This window comes from Urtica dioica, chromosome 10 (assembly GCF_054948205.1).
Source record: "Urtica dioica subsp. dioica isolate 48M chromosome 10, U.dioica_male_clone48M_v1_H2, whole genome shotgun sequence".
In the NCBI taxonomy this organism is placed as follows: domain Eukaryota; kingdom Viridiplantae; phylum Streptophyta; class Magnoliopsida; order Rosales; family Urticaceae; genus Urtica; species Urtica dioica.
This window is the reverse complement of record NC_142765.1, coordinates 6,918,310-6,938,303: the sequence shown is the minus strand read 5'-3', so window position 1 is coordinate 6,938,303 and position 19,994 is coordinate 6,918,310. Positions and strand designations below refer to the sequence as shown.

Sequence of the window (19,994 nt, the reverse complement as noted above, 5' to 3'; positions counted from 1 at the left end):
AAACTTCTACGCTCATATTAGTTTTTATTTACATGTGCTTGCTCTTTGTCTAGATTAGTAAAAACTGTTTTACCTGAAAAAGAAAATTTTTAAAATTCCGCCACTTAACGAAGCGTTAAACTTTTTCTTAAACCCTAGATCAATTCCAACACCACTCGGTTCGCACGTCTCCGGCTTCTTCTTGGAATCAGCGTCAGTCGTCTGAGGTTGCAGGTTTGTCGGCTTCGCCTTGGGAACAGTGCCATTCTTCTGTTGCTGATGACATGCCTCTCCCGGTGGCTCAACGGTCGGGTTCCGTTGACGAGTGATCCTTCCGGCTCCCAACCGTCCCTTGCCCTTCCTGGTGTCCGAACCCCGACACGTGAAGGTGTTGTTCACAAATATGTTAGGGGCCTCCGCCCTGAGCCAGGGCCCAAATCTGTGGTTCGTCTCCCTCTCCTTATCTGTCACCTCTGGCGAGTTCTGAGTCTCAGAGCACTGCCTCCAGCTGTGACCCAACCTTCCACACTCGTAGCAGAAATCAGCCAGTCTCTCGTACTCAGCCTCAACCCAGGATTTTGAAGCATTAGTGCCCAGTTTGACCGGTATTCCCCGTTTGAGAGGCTTGCTGATGTCAATATTAATCCGGACCCGGATGAAATTGTCGCGACATCTCCCATCTTTATATTTGTCAACGCGCACCACCCTCCCGAGCTGTCTTCCTCTCAAATCACCCATTTTAGCCGTCCGGGCTAGGAGGGGCAAACCGTGCAGTTGAACCCAAAGGTCCGTCTGGTTAAAGATCGGGGTTTCACCTTCCCTCCCTTTTGGATCGTACATGATTAGTAAGGATCTATTAAAAAGCCATGGTCCCGACTCCATGACTCTCCGTTTATCTCCAATGTTATCAAAAGAAATACACAAAGTGTTGTTCTCCACATCTCTAAACTTGACATTTCCAGAGGAATTCCACATACCTCCCAAAACATCTTTTAGAGCTTTCCTATTGTATTGTTTGTTGCATAAAAGTTTCCCCAGGAGAATCCCATCTCCCAGGAGCGAGTTATTGTCAATCTCATCATCATCGAAGACCATCACCTCTTCACTATCTTCAGATAAGTCCAACGAGGACCACTTTTGGCAGACTACGTCCATAGCAGCCCTGACACGCAGGGGAGAGAAAACAGCCCGACTATTCCCAACAACCGGCAAACACACTTCCCTATCTACCAGTACTCTCCAAAGGAAAGCAACAAAGGCAGGAGATCAGTGAGGCAGTGCAAGGAAAACCAGGCCGTTCTAGAGAGAAAAACTCTAAAAAGATCTCAAAAGAAAAAGAGGTCACTAGGTTAGTTCAGTTTAAAAAGTGTGAATTTTTTTTTTGTTTAACTTATTGCTGGAAGCTACAAGAGCAAAATAATCATTGAAAAATTGTTTACAAAAGAGCTCAATGTAGATGTAATTAATTTATCTAAATGACTAAAAATGATTAAAACACGATTAAATTAATCATTTAACACGATTATTAAATAGTTTAATTTAAACGGATATGGTTTTGTAAAAAATTAAAAGGTTATTGGTGGCATAAATACTTTAACTTTTTTATACACTTTTGTACCACAACTTTTTTTTCGACGGAAAAAACTTAATGTTACCTTTTAGTACCACCACTACTCTCAGTCCATTGAAATGACACGTGAGCGATTATTGACGGCAGAAATACCTTAACTTTTCTATTTTATACATTTTTAATCCGTTAAATGCCACGTGGACTCTTATAATCGAAATAAATTGAGTTAAAAAATGAAAATAAAAATAAGTAAATAAAATAAAAATTGATTAATAAAATCATAAAAGAAAATTAATTAAAAAATCAAAAGTAAAAAAAAAAAAAAACGGAGCAAGGTTGTTCTTCGTCGCGGTGCACGCAAACGTGAAGTCGAGGGGGAGTGCCGGCGAGACCGAGATGAACACGTCAAAATCCACGTGACAACGGCAACGACACTTATCTCTTTCTCTTCCTCTTCAGCTACACACAAATCCGAAAGAAGAAGACGATAAGCCCTTTGAATTGAAGAACAACTTACAAGGCGTCTCTCTTCTTCTTTTCTCAACGAACTAAATGTGAGTTCTAAACTTGCATTGCTCAAGGTATTTTATTTTTTAATCCGAATTCTGGTGTGTATATTATTAGTTTGTAGCAATTTAAACTTAAATTAAGTTGCTAATACATAAAAAGCTCAAAAAATTCGTCACGTCTATAAACTCCGTTATTCGGGAAAAAAAAAGTTGTGGTGTAAAAATGTATAAAATTGAAAAGTTAAGATATTTATGCCGTCAATAACTCTTCACATGACATTTTAACAGATTGAGAGCAACAGTGATACTAAAAAGTAATGTTAAGTATTTTATCTTCGAAAAAAAAAGTATTGATATAAAAATATATAAAATAAAAAGTTAAGATATTTATACTGTCAATAACCCAAAATTAAATAGTTAGAGTGATTTAAGTTTCAAACACGATTAATAAATAGTCGAATGTAGTTCCATGGCATATTTTCAAAAACAAAGCCACCCACACTTAATATCTACTAACTCTTTATAATTAAATATTAGAAGAAAAAAAAAAATTCTTAAATATAAAAACCAAGTGATACATGTACGATTAGAAAACCCGTCGCTCCAAATTGCTCGCCGTCTCCCACCGTCTCATCGTCACGACCACCAGGTGATTTTCAAACTTTTAAGTTTCAGTTTTTTATTTTATTTTGTTGATTAGAATTGCTTGAATTCCCCATTTCATTGCGAAAATATTTAATTGATGTGTTTTTAGTTAATGTAATTTGAAATCGTCTAAACTTCAAATTCCGTTTTTGACAAAGTCTAATCAAGATATACCAGATAGAGCATTCCCTGATTTTAGGGCTTAGATGATGGTTTTTGTTCGTGTATTTGGATTTTGGGGGATTTCGTCCTGGGTTTTGACTTAGAAGTTTAGGGTTGCGTTTTTCTTAGTTGAAACTGAATAAAAGTAAATGAAAATATGCAAAGTTGTTCAAGCAAGGTCATTCACCTAAAAATCCCAGCAAGGCATTTTCCAGACCTAAAACTTACGTTACTGAGGCGTTTTCCGAGCGTTTTACCGTTTCCACGCCTCAGTACCTACGTTTTTTAAAATCACTCAATTTTTTTTTTTTTTTTTTTTAATTTTGTACAGAGATATCAGAGATGGCTTTGAGAGGAGTTTGGCAACTCCAAAAAATGGTTGTTAATTACTGTGACTGGGGTGGCAGTAGCAGAGGGATCAGGTTTGTGCTGATTCTCGATTTTCCAGTCATAAAGCAATAAAAAAGAATTAGTGAATGATCAGGATTATGTGGGAGAAAAAATAAGCTGATTCTTTGTTCTTTCTGTATCTTAGTTCATACTCAATGTTATGGTCCTTATGTTTATATGGTTTACGAATTGTTTGCGAAATTCCTCGTGGATTTCTCGTTCCCATTGAGATGTTGGAGAGTCTGAAAGCAAAATTTCCCTTTGCAATCAACATTTCCTGTATCTTATTAGGAAATGATTTCTGAATTTGACATATTATATTTGTGGTTTGAAATAAAAAAGAAGTTAAATACGATATTTGCTTTGCTCCTATACTATAAGTTAATTCCTTTTTTTTCATAAAAAAAATCCGTCAATAGATGATTCTGTATGAGAAATTTTTATCAGATTTCTCTAGAATTTCCGTTGGCATATTGGCGATCATATTTTGGTGAAATCAAACCATCGGCCATTATTGACAACCGGAATTTTATTCCTTGGGCTGGGTCTAAGAAGTAATAGTATTCTTCGAAGCGTTGACTTAATTAACCTTGAATGTTGATTTCAGGGCGTTTATGGAGTCACAATTACCGGTATTCAAGGCACAAAATCCTCAGCTGGAAATTGTTACTGAGCTTATCCGCGGTCAACATCCGCTTTTGAAGGGCTTATACGGTGACTCTCTCTATATATATATATAGAGAGAGAGAGAGAGAGAGAGAGATAAATAAGCTTTTAGTTGTGTTTACATGCAGTTGAACATATATAAATTGAAGTAAATGGAACGTCTTGAGATCATCTAAATGAATTGTTAACAAAATGAATCAGATTTTACAGCACCACATACTTCTATGACCTAAAAGCTTATTATTGCATTGTGATATTTACGATAGCTAGCGAAAAAGAAAAATATATATACATAATACATATATAAAGTTGTAAAAGAAAATAAAACCTTTTTGGGATCTGTTTTTGTTGGGTGATCTCATGCAAATAAAACTAAAAGCATATTAATTATGTTGTTAAGTGTATTGTTTGTAAGTTGTAAGTGATGAAGGAAATAAACCGAACAGAATAACCAAAAAAAAAAAAAAAAAAAATTTAAGTCACTGCTGTTCTTGAACGTTGTTTCACTCGAGTCCAGAAATATACGTCAGGGATTTCATTTCTTAAAGATTTGCATACTCTCTCTCTCTGTGTGAGATATTCCGAAATTTGTTGCAGTGAACAAACGCGAGCGGGTAGTGTGTGTGAGGAACATGGACCCGGAAGAGATTCTCCGATGCGCAACGAAGCTCAGGAATTCGTTGGGAAGGAAGGTTGTGAAGCTCAAGACCAGGCACGTGACCAGAAACCCCAGCGTTCAAGGTACATGGTCGACAGCTGTCAAATTCTGAGCTCGTTGTGGAACCGTGTTTTTTGTAGTTCTGTGTATCAGAATACCCAATATATGTTGTGGGAACTATATAATTTTTTTTAGATGACTGCATTTTCTTTGAGATGAAATTTGACAGTGTAGATTTTTTTTTTCTTCGTAATAACATGCGGGGTTTGAATCCATGTTATGGACTCTTTTTCTTTTTGGCTATTTCGGTTTAGAATAAATCATGATCATGTGTGATAAGTCTGGAGAGAAATTTGTGAGCATGACAATGAAGTTTAAAAAAATATATAGATTGTGGTCACAGACTTAGAATACAGTCTATTAGGATTAGCATTTTGTGTAGCTGATATATGTTGTGGGACTATATAATTTTGATTTTAGATGACTGCCTTTACTATGACATAAGATTTGACGGTGTAGATTTACTTTATTTTTCCGTATGCGGGATTTGATACCATATTATGAACACTCTTTATAGCTATTTCAGTTTAGAATAAGATATGAACATGTGTAATATGTCTGGAATGAAATTTGTGAGCATGACAATTGAATTTAATAAAACATTTAGATTGTGGTCACAGACAAACTGACACCGCACGAAAGCAAGTATTATCAAATTTAAATATTCAGAATACGGATTTTTGGATTAGCATTTATTTAGCTGAGAATGTCATGAAAGCTTAGTGTGTGTGTGTGTGTGTGTGTGTTTTTTTTTTTTTTTTGGCATCATGAAAGCTTAGTTACAGTCTATGTTTGAGATTTGTAGAGCATGCTCTAGTAAAAATTATGTAAGAACGATTCAAGTCGGAAGCTGATTCAGTTTACTTTTATATCATATATATCCATTTATTCTTTTTCCTTTGCACCAAAACATAATGAACTAAAAGCTGAATGAAGTTTAGAAAACCCTCGGCTTCGTACTTGGGATAACTCAATAAGCGCTCATTATAGTAAAGAACTTACATAGTCTTTAAAAGCTTACAAAACCTTCTTTAAACATGATAATTTTTTCAACGGCAATCAAAGAAACATGCTCGAGGATTATCAATTGAATAAATTACACTTTTGCTTCAGTGACCAAACTAATTAAAACTATTTTCATACAATTTTATAATTTCCTCAATAACTAGACTAGGAATAATAATTCTCAGAGGGTAGTACTTTTTTCTTTCATTCAAGTGAACCGTAAAGCGATAAAGGAACTAGTCTAGTAGTGTTTACATAGATAACACATAACTTTTTCATACAGTTTTAAAACTCATCCATAACCAAACTTGACGAAACGAAATAATACCTAAATGGATAAGTGTTTGAAAAAGAAAAGAACACTATAGGGATGATATATCAAAGGAAAAGAAAAAGAAAAAGTTGAGGAGGAAAATAAGTGCCCCCATGCAGGATCGAACTACAGACCTTCAGTTTACAAGACTGACGCTCTACCACTGAGCTATAGGGGCACTCGCCATACTCTCACTGAAATTTTAGAATCCTATATTCTGAAAAAGAGAGACAACGATACTGCACTCTCATTTTCTTCTTTGGAAATATTCGTATGTAATTTTAGCTGGATAGGTCTGGCATATACTAAATTTTTAATGAGAAATTGCCCCATTTATCATCAATTTAATTACATTTTCTCACTTTCCACCAAAAGACTAATTTGTCCCAAAATGCCACCATCTATGTCAACAATGTTGACATCTATTTTTGCCCTTCACTATGAGATGTCAACATTGTTGACATAAATGTCAACAATGTTGACATAAATGTCAACAATGTTGACATCTCGGTGGCATTTTGAAAAAAATTAGCATTTTGGTGGAAAGTGGGAAAATGTTATAAAATTAGTGGCAAATGGGGCAATTTCTCATTTTTAATACCAAACTCATTGCTTTACAAAATTATGCTAGTCTCATGCAGGGCCGGTCCAACATATACGGAAGCCTTTAGTAAAAAAAAAATAATGGGCGCTCTAACTTACTAGCATTTTTAAAACTTAGAATTGTGAAATAGACAACGTTTTAGTAATATTTGATAATTAGTTAATCTTTGATGTAATAAGACATAATTATCCTCATTTTTTTCCCTAATTCTTTGCCAAAAATAAATTAGATGAAAATAATTTATCTATACCTAAATACTCTCTCTCTCTCTCTCTCTCTCTCTCTCTCTCTCTCTCTCTCTCTCTCTTCGTTACATTTTTAGCTATAACGAAAGTTGAAAAAAACAGCATCGCATATTAATTATGGTAGAAACCTATTAACAGTTATTACCGACTATTAGTTGAAACAGAAACCTATTAACAGTTATTAACAACTATTGATTGCGTTTTTTTATTTTTTATGTTTTTGACCTTTGTCCATGGCTAAAAAATGTGACGAGAGAGAGAGAGAGAAAGAGTGAACGTGAAAATAGAGAGAGAGAGAGAGAGAGAGAGAGATAGAGAGAGAGAGATATGAGATCCTAATAATTAGGGATTTTGAATAATAAATTAGATTTTAATTTCGAAAATAAATTATATTAACTAATTAATAAGGGTAAAAATGGTATAAACAATGTGCCACATAAGCACAATGACTAGAAATAAAAAAAAAATATGAAACGTACGACAAAATGAAATTCTTAAGTTTGAATAGTTTTAGTCAGTTACAAATCTCAAAAATAATTAAGTCTTTTAATAAATAAAAAATAAATAATTATATATTAAAACACTAATAATAGTTTTTAATCATAATGATCTAAATAATACACTGTTTTTGACAAATTAAGTATGTCGCCATATTTTACATTTAAACCAAGGAAAAAAAATGTCGTTTTCGTTGCCGTTTCGAGCCTCCTGATTTACGGAAAATCATCATGCTGATGGAAAACCCAACGGAAAAATTGTGGAAAAGGGCAAGTGAAATGCCGTTTTCAAATGTCGTTTTCCATGGAAAACCGACGTGCCGACGGAAAACCGAACAGAAATAATGTGACATAATATATTAAATATATATATATATATATATCTTCAATTTTAAATTTGTAAAATATATGGTACTTAATATATGTATGATATTTATTTTAAAAGTTTATGACAATGTATATATTATAGGGAAATTGACACAAATAATATCATATGAATGTCCCTTACCAAATATAGCCCAAAACCAAAAAATTGACACATGTAATACCTAAGCCATTATGTAAAGACTATTATATCCTCAGAAATCTTTTAAACGCATGCAAACCCATTCCTGGGTATTCTTCATCTTTTTCCCAAAAAAAAAAAAAACCCTCATCTTCTCTCTCTCTCGCACGATCCCCCATTTTTTTTCTCGCTCAAAAAAATCGGCCGCACGTATCTCAGCGATTTTGAAAGCTAGAACTCTGATACCCAGCGATTCGTATCTTAGCGATTCTTATGTCCGACACGCACGATTGTTAACTTACACCGTGTCTTTTTGGCTTCTAATGCTATTGACCTGAGTAGCTAGCCTCGTTCTTTCTCCTCGGTTGGTCTTTTTTCTCTATCTCTGCCTCTCTGTAAAATATTGTGTGTTCGCGTCGTTCGATTGATAGTTTACGTATTTAGATTTCGTGGCTAGGGTTCGTTCTTCGCGATTTGGCTTTAGGGTTTGGTTATGGAAGTTCGGAGAGGGGTTTAGCCGTTTGATTATTTATGTTTTTAGTCTTGAGTATGCTTGTTGATCTATTGTTTACTCTGCTTAATTTTGCTTGTGTGATATACTATCAGGGCATTGAGTGTATTGTCTATTGTGAATTGAATTTGCTGTTTTTATTGTCTGAGAATTGGATTGATGGCTGTTTAGAGTCCAATGGTCATGCTTTTGTTTTGTTTTACTGTTTTCTGTTGAGACTAACTATTGATGCTTAGTTTGAGTATACTGAGGTTATTTAGTATTGATGTTGTTGTTATCATTCACAACATTAGTATGAAGAATTTCCTTTTATTTATATATTTTAATTTCCAAGGCAATGCTAAACATTAAGGAACATTGTATATTAGGTTTGACGATCTTTGTTTAAGTGTCTAAAAAGGTATTGGCTTTCTTTAAGCTCTTACAAGGTTTTGGGTTGCTTTTAAACTGTGGAACTGATCACTTTTTCTTGGTTGTTACTCTAGACTATTTGGGAGACTCTTGAAGACCAACAGTGTCACGCAGTGTAGTCGAAGAAAACAGTCGAGGAAAGAGTGTAAACATAGATCACAGTTTAGTAGGCAACGGGTATGTAGATGTGACCTCGAGTGAGAAGGACTTTGACATAAACATAGATGCACAAGATCAGAGTGAAGGTGAACACGATGCAGAAGATGACCCGGACGATGCAGACTTCGAACCTGAATTCGGCGTCACAAGTGGTCGCACTCTGAAGAAGGTTTGCAATTATCATGTTAGACCAATATCTAGCAAGGTGTAGATAGGGGGGAGTGTTTGATCTTCTGACTTTAAGTCTGGTAGTTTTGGATCAGTTTTTTTAGAACTTTCTTTGTGTCTCCCTGAATTCAGATTATAGTATTAGTGGCATTTCTGTTAATTTCGCTTCCATCCAAAGGAGAGAAAATTGTGGAGGAAGAAACCATAGCGCCTTCTATTAATGTGTGAGTAATTTTTAAAATAACTCATGTTTTTAGCTCAGTTCGTGATAGATGTGCCGACAAATAATTCCGACGATAATTCCGACGATAATGCGTTCATTGTCGCACCTAAGATTAAAAAGGTATGGAATACAAACTAAGATACCCCTTTGGATATTAGGTGTTTTTTTTACGTTTTTTGTGACCTATGTGGCTTATTTATGATGATTGGGTTGTTTTTTGGTTAATACGGAGTAAAAACACGGTCGAGATTTCAGGCGTTCCTGAAAGGTAAGTGTCACAAAGTGAATTCAGTCTGTGACACATGTGTCACGGACTCGAGTCATTTCGTGACAGATTTGCCAAATTAAAAACACATAATAAACATAACATAATAACCAAAATTAATTAAAATGGTGTTTTTTGTTGAAATCCCGATTTTTCCAGGGTGTAACGAAGTGAATCCAGTTCGTGACACTAGTGTCACGAAGTGGATCCAGTTCGTGACACTTCCCGATTTTTCCAGGGTGTCACGAAGTGAATCCAGTTTGTGACACTTCCAGGTTTTTCCAGGGTGTCACGAACTGGATGTTTTTCCATGTTAATAACCGTTTTTAATACTCATATCTAATACGAGTGAACGTATACATGTATGGCGGAAATATGTTTATATGCTAAGCATGGCGGGAAGTGGGTAATAATGAGTGAAATATGTGTTTATGATACCCATGAAAGATACGATCTTTGGCGCTAAGAAGAAAATGAGAAGAAGAAGATGAGGAAGAAGAAGAAAGAATGGTTCTTGAACGCCATTGTTGATGATGAAACTATTCTTTCTTGATTCTTTCTCTGTGAAGAAAATGTAGTTTGTTGAATTGGGTGTGTGATTTGGTATGTAACTGTTAAGTCTAGAGTGTTGTTATATATGCGAGCTTCAATGCATTTGTTTTTTTTACTTGACGAGAATTATGTGAGAATAAAGTGGTTCTGTTGAATTGGGTATGTGATTTATTGATGATTTTTTGTTGTTGAATTCCACCATAAAAAGTTGAGTATTTGGTTGCATAGTATTCTTCGTCAATTGACAATGGTGTCTGCCAAGTTGGGCATTTGGGTATTTGTTGCATAATATGGACTTTAAAAGCTAAAATCACGTAAATCCTTTTTTTAAGTGATTACAGAAGGTCGGCCCTATAATATAATAAAAAAAACGTGTAAAAATAAAATTTGTCACTAATTGATTGTAATTCGTGGCAAACGTGTCACGAAATTCCTTGGTTCGTGACAGATATGTCACGAAATCTCCAGATTCGTTATAGATGTGTCACGAAATACATTGGTTCGTGTCACGAAATCAAAAACATGCCATATTTACTTGAATAACTCCTTGAATGATACAATTTTTGTAGAAGACTAATACAAAAACATACCCTAATTTTATCTTACACTAAAAGCTAGTCTAAGATTGTCTTTGGTTTTACTCCAAATTTTTTTCCCCCAGAGCGGCGATTAAAGTGGGACCCTCGCGTCGAAGTTGCATTAAGCTTAACGTAGCCCAAAACTCCTGGTTTGCATCAAGCTTTGGTAATTCAAGTTGATAGGCAGTAGAAGTGTAAGAGTACCACCCTCTTGGTACACGCCTGGTTGTACCCACTTCCCGCTATGCTTAGCCTATAGACATATTTCCTCCATATATGTATAAAATTGGTCATATTAGATCATAGTCTTTAAACAAGGTTGCTAATATAAAAAACACATTTAATTCGTGTCACAATTGTCACGAAATGCATCCAGTTCGTGACACAATTGTCACGAAATGCATTCAGTTCGTGACACAATTGTCACGAACTGCATCGTGTCACATTTGTCACGAAATGAATCCAGTTCATGACAATTGTGTCACGAATACCGTCACTTCGTGACACCTGGAAAATTTCAACACTGAAATTCCAAACACCATTTTTGGCGAAGTAAAAACTCAAAAAAGCTTTGGAACACGTTCAAACTGAACGAAATCACTAAAAATAGCTCTTAGTTGTTAGAAGAACAAGCTACTTACCCAGATTTGACGCCAAGATTTGACGGTCACCGGAGAAGACACTCGACCCAGATCTGACGACGGTGACCGGAGAAGACTTGGACCCACGCTGAAGAGGGTGAGCGATTGAAGAGTGAGCGTGAATGAGAGAGATGCTTGGAGGGAAATGAAGATCTGAGGGGGTTTTTTTTTCCAGAAAAGAGAGAGTGAAGATGAGAGAGAGAGCAAGAACGAATTATTATTTATTTTTTTAGAAAATGAAAGAGAGTGAAGATGAGAGAGAGAGAGAGCAGTCAAATATGAGAGAGAGAGAGAGAGAGAGAGCAGTCAAATATGGCTGCTTAGGGTAATTGAGGAAATTTTTATTTCTTTTTCCTAGTCAAAGTAACATATGTGTCAAAATATTGGTTTTGAGCTAAATATGGTAAGTGACAGCAAGATGATATTATTGCTGTCAAAACCCCTATATTATATCTTTGAAAATTTAATTATACATTGATGTGTTGTTTTTTTTAATTCAATGAGTAATAAAAACTAACAAGTATCCCATAATAAGTTTATGAAATTATTCAACTTGGTTATGTAAGGAAAATATGTGTTGCGACAAATAAAGTATTGTATCTATCACTAAAGAAATACCATATTCATATTAAGAAAATATACATATGATCAATTATTAGTTAAAAAATAGCTCATTTATTGTGAGTCACAAAATTTTGTGACAAAGACGTGATTGTAAGGTTTTCTGGACTAAATTGAAATAAAAAACTTGAGTTGGGGTTGGTTTATAAGCGGTGGAGCTAAGAGGGATTTATTACACTCTTCTTCTCCTTTTTCTTTTCCTCTTCTTCGATTCTTTTCATCTTCTTCTCCTCATTGCCGCTCGTCACCTGCAAGGAAACAGAGAAAAAAAAACAAACAACATCCAACAACTAAGAACAACTCTCGGCCGATCCTCGTCACCCATCTCTTTCTTATCCTTTCTTCTTCATTCTTCTTTCTCTTCAGCCCTCGCGCGCGCCTCCAAGCCACCACGTGCACACCGTGACCGAGGGAAAGGAAATCGCCGCGAGCCACCGTGGCCGGCCGACCGGGAAGCAAGCGCCGGGAGAGAGAGAACACACCCCGGAGAGTCCAATTCCACGAAAACAAGGTAAAAGAAATCAAACCCGATTGCCCAGGAATTTCGCCGGAAACAGCTTTGTCTTCTTCGTTTGTTTTCCACTGTGGTTGATACTTTTTTTTGCACTTTTCTCCGAAGTTTCGTCGACATCCACGGAAAAATGGAGGCTTTTACACTCCAAGTTCAGCGAAAACGACCGGTCGTTTTTCATCGAAACGACATGTCGTTTCGCCGAATTTTCACCGAAAAAAACGGCGAAATGAGCTTCACGCGTGTCGTCGGCCGCTGACTCTCCGGCAACGACTTTCGATTTAATTTTTTATATATATAATATAGAAACTAAAAATTATTTCATTAAGGGTATTTTGGATAATTCAAATTATTTTTATAAAAAAATAAACTAAAAGGGTGGTATTTGAAATATAACATATTTTTAGGGGAGACATATGTCATTTATATTAAACTAAAATGATATGTCTGATATGTCTAAAAACTGAGGGTATAAATCGCGTATTTCGATTTAACTGAAGGGATGCTGTTGATATTTTCCCTTTATAAATCTATGCATATTATATGGCAATTTAGATATGCATTCATGTTTTATTTTACAAGCATACCAATTATACCAAGTAAGTTGATTTCTTGGCAATTATATATCTATTTATTCATAAGTTGATTTTTTTCCTTCATATTTCCGGTAAAGCGGGCGAGTTAATAACTTATATTTGTAAGGATTTTATTTTGAGGAAATTTTAAATATCAATCTAATTATCTCGAAAAATATGTCTTGTCATATTTTGGATTTGAAATGTTAACCCAAATAAGTTTTCTTTAGGTTTGTATTTATTTAAGTGTAAATTAGTTGATAAAATATTAAGGTTTATTAAACATGAGTCGTGACTAATAAATGACTATTTTCCAACTCTTTTTTTAAGAAGAATTCTCGTTATCAAACCAGGTTACGGCCTTACATAGATCTCGGACAAAGGCCGATACCTTATTTATTAACAATCAAATGTCCTGAAATGAAAATAAGAAGCAGAAGACAAGCAACTAAAAAAAAGGAGGCAAGAACCTATTCCACCAAGTAATCTCATAACTCGTCAAGAAAGATCTCTCGGACACTAATACAAAAATGACTTTTAGAAGCGACGCACCGTTTTAGAAGCGACGAGGCCGTTTTTGTAGTAGTGGGACCCCTTCAACAAAGATCTTCTCCAATCCTAGAACGAGCAAAACTAGCGCTGCCAAAAACAGACCAACCGATTCCTAAACCACCTTGAAATCTCGAGGGCCTCTAAACCTGTAACAAGATTAAATCGAAAATTGGCTCTCCACATTACAACATTCAATCATTTTTTTTACCAGAGCGCCAACGGTACTCCAAAAAACCATAAATAGAGGACTAAAAATCAAACACTCTCATCCTAATAATATCCAGAACAGATCTAACTGCACTAAACTAAATAAAACACTAAAAAAAACAACTTTTAAGTTTTGATTTAGTCATTTTTAGTCACGAGATCCGTATTTTTATGAGTAAGAATAAGATGAACATGCCATCGAATATAGTTTTTGTTTAGTGATGATAGGTTATGTTTATGAACACGACTGTACCTAAATACGATGAAAACTATCTTAGTCATATGTTTACATGTTAGATATCGGTGTTTCACTCTCGCATGATTCAAATCGCATTAACATTAAATTTTTCTTTCGGGATTTGACAAGATTTTTATGGCATCTTCAATACATCATTCAAAGAAAGAGATGTTGTTGCTCTATGTCTAAGTTTGTCGTGCACTTTGAATTTGACATTGTCAATCAAGTCACCCAACGAAGTCCGATGTTGAGACGCTGATCTATGCATTGAATAAGATTCTTAAATTGAATTTTGGGTAAATAACCACGATATTTATATTTTAACTGTCAAAATACGTAATAAAGTTTATTTATATTTTATAATAATTAATAGATCAAATCTATAAATAAGTTTTATTATCTATATGGGTTTATAGATACCAGAGTTTAAATCTATTATTTTTTTAAAGATTTTTCTCATCAAATTTTTAAGATTATTTTCCTCCTAAAACGTTTTTAGTTGCATTTTTAAGAACCTAGCTCACGCGATTCTGGTGGGGGGGTGGAACGGCGACGAGGAAGATCCACTGGTGCAAGTGTGAGGACCTCACGCGACACAAGTCAGTGGGAGGGATGGGCTTCAGAGATCTAGAGAAGTCCAACCAGGCCCTTCTGGCTAAGAGTGTCTGGAGACTTCTCAAGAGACCGGATAGTCTGGTAGGCCGTGTCTACAAACAAAGCTACTTCCCCGATGGTGATATTATGATGGCTCATCCAGGCTCGTGTAGCTCTTCCATGTGGCGTGGTCTCCTTTGGGGACGTGAGATCATTCAGTCCGGTTCGAGATGGCGGATCGGGGACGGGGAATCTGTGTTTGTCATGGGCGACAGCTGGGTTCCTAGGGACAGACCTGCCACCTGGATTGATCCCCCTTGGATTCCCCCCGATATGCGGGTAGCTGAGCTTATGCGTTTCGACGGTAGTTGGGACGTCGATCTCATTACAGCGATGTTTGGGGTGGAGGACGCTGGGGCGATCTTGAGCATCCCGAGTGGTGGTGAGGGTATTCCTGACGTGCGTCGCTGGCATTTCACCGAGGACGGAGAATACTCCGTCAAGAGCGGTTACCGTGTAGCTATGGAGAGAGCCAGTACTCCGGCCGCCAGCTCTTCAGATCCGACGTTGATGGAGAGGTGGTGGACGAAGTTCTGGCAACTGAGAGCTCCTCCTAAGGTGAAACTCTTCTGTTGGCGAGTCTGTTTAGGCCAGATCCCGGCCAGAGTAGTCTTAGCCAAGAAGAGGATCACCTCTGACGACAGCTGCCCTGTCTGTCAGGAGGCGAGAGAGACTGTTTTTCACGCGTTTTGGGGTTGCAGGTAGAGCAGGAGAGTCTGGAAGGAGGTGGGCTTCGGCCACATTCTTCCGCCTTTCAGAGACGGCGATGCTTTCGATGCTATCCTCAGACTGACGGATGCCCTTGAGGTTCGTTTCCATGAGCTTTTCATTACTATCATATGAGAACTTTGGAACCACAGGAACAATGTCTTAGACGGGAGATCAGCTTGGAGCCAGCCACAGCTAGTCCAGTGGACGGCGAGCTTCCTCGAGGAGTACAGAGCGGCTACGGATGGGGTGACTCCGACGAGCACGAGGGTGACTACTACCCCCAGATGGACCCCCCAAGGGACGGGACCCTCTCGATTAACGTTGACGCGGCACTAGCTCGCGACCGTGGAGGCTTCGGTGTAGGTTGTATACTTCGAGACCACACCGAAGAGGTGATCGCCTCGCAGACGCTTTTCGTGGCTAGGGGGTTCTCCCCCCAGCTTGCGGAAGCGTATGCTGTCCTCCATGGCATAGAGCTAGTTCGCAGCGTTGGTGGCAGGAGAGCGGAGATCCAGTCTGACTGCTTGGAGGTGGTGAGGATGATCGATGAGGGCGTGACGCCTGCGACAGAGCTTGGGACGATCTTGCACCGCATCTTCAGAGAGGTGATGGAGCTTGAGGTTTTTCGCATTATGCATATTTCTCGTCTTTGTAATGTTGCTGCGCATAATCTAGCGCGCTATGCGGTTAACCATCACTCGTCTTCGACCTGGCTGAGTTTAGTCCCGCCTTGTTCGGAAGAGGCCATTAGGGCCGATGATCGTGAGTTGCGGTCCCGCACGGCCTCCTAGGGCCTTGTTGTTTGAGCTTTTCATGTTCTCTTTCCGTTGGTTTCTGTTTCATTCTTATCTTTGTAACCGCGGTTTTTCTCCGCCATACGTGAGGGCTTTTATGATATTTCGTAGCACCGACCACGTTTCCTCAAAAAAAAAAAAAAAGAACCTAGCGATTATCAAGTGGGTACGAACCCACACATTATTCGGTGCACTTCAGTTGCATTACCATCCGATATTAATCTCACAAATCCCAAATCTCCACTCCATCAGTGTTTGCTTTTTGAAGCCCCCTCGAACAAGAAACTCGGCAGAAATATAAAAAATAAAAATAAAATAGAAATCCCTCTTTATTGTAGAAACTGAAAGAAGAAGAAGAAGAAACAAGCTCCGAATCTTCATCTCACTCACTCACAGATCATCTCGGCGTTACGACTCAACTCATTTCTCTTCCTCTGTAGGTTCGATCTATTTCCCTGATTCGATCTTCTTCCTCAATCGTTTTAGATTCAGTTCGCTTATCTGGTGAGACTATTATCGAATTTTTTTTTTTTTTTTTTTTTTTTTTTTTTTTTTTTTTGTTTTGTTGCTCGTTTTGTTTGTTTTGCGGATATAGGTATACAATGATATGTATTTGTTATGATGAATGGAATCGGGGAAAATTACAACTGAAATTGTGTGTCTTTGACCCATTTTATTATCACGCAAGTCCTTAAAATTTACCAAATGATGTTCTTGTCCACTTGAACTTCTAATTGGATTTGGCATAGTCATGTTCACTTATTTTAGGTTCAAACTCCAAATCTTTATTTATTTATTTTTTGCTGATGTTTAGTTCTGTCTCTGAGTTTGGTGTGGAAATTTGGTGTGCTTTATTTTGTGAAGGATTATTTTGGAATCTAAAGATGTCGAAGTCTGCCATAGATGTTCCTCCAAGGGGCGGGTTTAGCTTCGATCTATGTAGAAGGAACGCTATGCTTTCAGAAAAGGGTGTTCGTGGTCCTTCGTACAGGAAGACCGGCACGACAATTGTGGGTCTCGTTTTTCAGGTAAAACACATTTTTTTAATCAAGTTTGATCGTCTTTCATGTTCGTAGTTCACTATTCATACCTGAATTAAAACTGTTGGCTGTGAAGTCAGATTAGGAATCACAATGCCGTATGGTTTTAGCTATTGATTGATCTAACTCATTTAGTTTTCAATTAGTTGGGTTGTGAAACAGAAGGATTGGACAGCAGTGTATTGAAATAGATAGTTGACTGTGTTGTTACCTTCCATTTCGAAAAAAAAGAGTGAACAAATGCTCAAATCTTTTGACGGATAGGGTTTTATTCCAATATGAAATTGTTTAGATGCCAAACCATCGTCCAGTGCATTTGTGCGTTCGTGTAGGAACTAAATGTTACAATTTTTATTTTTTTAAATATTTGCAAGTGAACCCCAATTACTTGGTCAAGTAGTAAGGGCGATTCTTGGGACATTAATAGACCCCGGTTGTGGTATGTATGCAGCTAAAATTGTATCATGCCAAGATAAAGAATTAGGGTTTATTCATGTGCTTATATATTTTACCTGTAAATGATTTTCTGCAGGATGGTGTCATTCTCGGAGCCGATACTAGGGCCACGGAAGGACCTATCGTTTGCGATAAGAACTGTGAGAAAATTCATTACATGGCACCGAACATTTACTGCTGTGGAGCAGGAACTGCTGCTGATACAGAGGCGGTAACAGGTAAGCAAATCGGTTGAGAAATGGGAAACAAGCAAAATAAAATCTACTGTGTCACTTGGGTGAATGTAGAGTGTGTAAGTTGGTTGTCTCTTGGTATTTTTTCGACCACTTTAAGGATTGTTGACATGCTTGCATTTCTTCAGATATGGTCAGCTCACAGCTGCAACTGCATCGCTATCACACTGGTCGAGAATCGAGAGTCATTACAGCATTGACTCTACTTAAGAAACATCTTTTCAAGTTGAGTTTGTTTTTCTCTTCAAATGTGTTTTAAGATTTTTTTTTATTGTACTTTATTTTACCATCTCATGATGTAAAAGATCTCGCTCTAATCAACGGTCCACTTTTTTTAATTTTTAGCTATCAAGGCCATGTCTCTGCTGCTTTGGTACTTGGTGGTGTTGATGTCACTGGACCTCATTTGCATACCGTGCGTTTTTTTCTTCTTTTCTTTCTTTCTCTTCCTCTACTTATTTTACGTTCAGAAATGTCAAATGATCTCTGCGCGTAATTGTGGTTTTGCATCTTGTGGAATGTTTTGTTTGGCAGATTTACCCTCATGGGTCGACCGACACGTTGCCGTTTGCTACAATGGGTTCGGGGTCTCTTGCTGCAATGGCAATTTTTGAGTCAAAATACAAAGAAGGCCTAACTGTAAGTAACATGACAAGACTCCAATACACTTCACCTATGTTAGGCGGGGTAATTAATGATGAAAATAAGGGATATTATAGTAACAGTCTGGTGCATGTAATAAGGGGAACATGAGTATAGTGAGGTCATTCAATCATTCTCAGATTTGGTGTATTATTGGAGAGCACACTGGTAAAAAAGTTAATACAATGGGTCATATTTTGCCTGCTGTTTATATAATCTGTACCATAGTCTATCATAGCCATTCCTTGGTTGATCTTAATTTACTACGAAAGTGACGCTAAGCAATGTTAGTATTGTATGGTATGATAAGTGGACATGATTTACTCTTACATCTCAAATGAGCTATACCGAGTTATTTCTCGATGTCGTGTTTCATATGTGTCACGTAAATTTGTGAAGGATTATATTATATTCTGATTGTTTGAGCATATTTACGTACTCTGACATACTTTTTTTTCCTGTTGCAGAGAGATGAAGGAGTTAAAATCGTAACGGAAGCGATATGTTCTGGTATATTCAATGACTTGGGCAGTGGAAGCAACGTGGATGTTTGTGTAATTACAAAGGTATATTGGCAAAACTAGCTTCGAACCGCATATGACGGGGATTTAGACTTGACTTCTCGCTTGTAATCTCAGGGACACAAGGAGTACCTGAGGAATCACTTGCTGCCGAATCCACGTACTTATGTCAGTCCGAAAGACTATTCGTTCACGAAGAAGACTGGTCAGTAACACAATCTACTTTTTGAACTTATCACATAATTTGTAAAATGCACTGAGACCAGCTACAAAAATGCTAATCCTCTTTAATCTTTATGGGTGCTCACAGAGGTTCTTTTGACAAAGATTACTCCGTTGAAGGAGAATGTGGTAGCGATTGAAGAAGGAGATGCCATGGAAGAGTGAAATTTAGACCGACTATTAGTGTTTCAAGTTTATGTGAACTTTATTTTTAGTTGGATATTCGTATAGATAATCGTTTTTCTGCAGAAAATCTTCCAGTTAAAGTTCTATACAGTCTTCGTTTCACCGTCTGAACTCACAGAGAAACTTTGTCTCCCCTTATTTAATTTGGGAATGACTGAAAAATGTTTGCATGTTCAAAAGACCTTATGAGGTTCTTACTTCCGATGATATGATTTTTATTTGGATCCATGATAGAAATGCCATGACATTCCACTAGTTGACTTGCCTGCCCGCGGCCACCAAAAGTTCATTTCATTTCCTAGTTTATCTCAGTGAAATGCCGGTAAAAATTCAAAATTCTGGCAAAAGTCAGCAGTACGAGATGCCATAATTTATTTGAAATTGCTTAATGACTGCCCTTTAGTAAAATTATAATTAAATATTCAAATATTAAAAAATCAAGCTCTCACACAATATAATTATGGATAGCAAGGCTAAAGATTTAACATTAAGAATTAATTTCACTTTTACCCCTT

The 19,994-nt window shown here is 37.0% G+C and overlaps 2 protein-coding genes and 1 non-coding gene across 4 annotated transcripts; 2 read left to right on the top strand and 1 right to left on the bottom strand.

The window, feature by feature from the left end:
- The first annotated feature begins 2,599 nt into the window (after positions 1-2,599).
- LOC149383321 (mitochondrial ribosomal protein L51/S25/CI-B8 family protein) lies at positions 2,600-5,082 on the top strand. Its single transcript, XM_089629043.1, has 4 exons — positions 2,600-2,707; positions 3,197-3,287; positions 3,863-3,969; positions 4,519-5,082. The coding sequence occupies exons 2-4, from the start codon at positions 3,208-3,210 to the stop codon at positions 4,689-4,691; spliced, it is 360 nt and encodes a 119-aa protein (XP_089485169.1). The 5' UTR covers positions 2,600-2,707; positions 3,197-3,207; the 3' UTR covers positions 4,692-5,082.
- A 981-nt stretch (positions 5,083-6,063) lies between these two features.
- TRNAT-UGU (transfer RNA threonine (anticodon UGU)) lies at positions 6,064-6,135 on the bottom strand. The gene has a single exon. It is a non-coding gene; the product is annotated as a tRNA-Thr (tRNA).
- Positions 6,136-16,410: 10,275 nt separating this feature from the next.
- On the top strand, positions 16,411-19,707 carry LOC149383319 (proteasome subunit beta type-7-A-like). Of its 2 annotated transcripts, none has more exons than XM_089629174.1 (9): positions 16,411-16,619; positions 17,044-17,207; positions 17,752-17,893; positions 18,037-18,133; positions 18,254-18,323; positions 18,443-18,547; positions 19,018-19,116; positions 19,189-19,276; positions 19,382-19,707. In XM_089629174.1, the coding sequence occupies exons 2-9, from the start codon at positions 17,064-17,066 to the stop codon at positions 19,456-19,458; spliced, it is 822 nt and encodes a 273-aa protein (XP_089485300.1). In that variant the 5' UTR covers positions 16,411-16,619; positions 17,044-17,063; the 3' UTR covers positions 19,459-19,707. The 2 variants fall into 2 exon arrangements, with proteins under 2 accessions (XP_089485300.1, XP_089485301.1); XM_089629175.1 differs by having other exon boundaries at positions 16,429-16,615.
- The last annotated feature ends 287 nt before the right edge of the window (positions 19,708-19,994 follow it).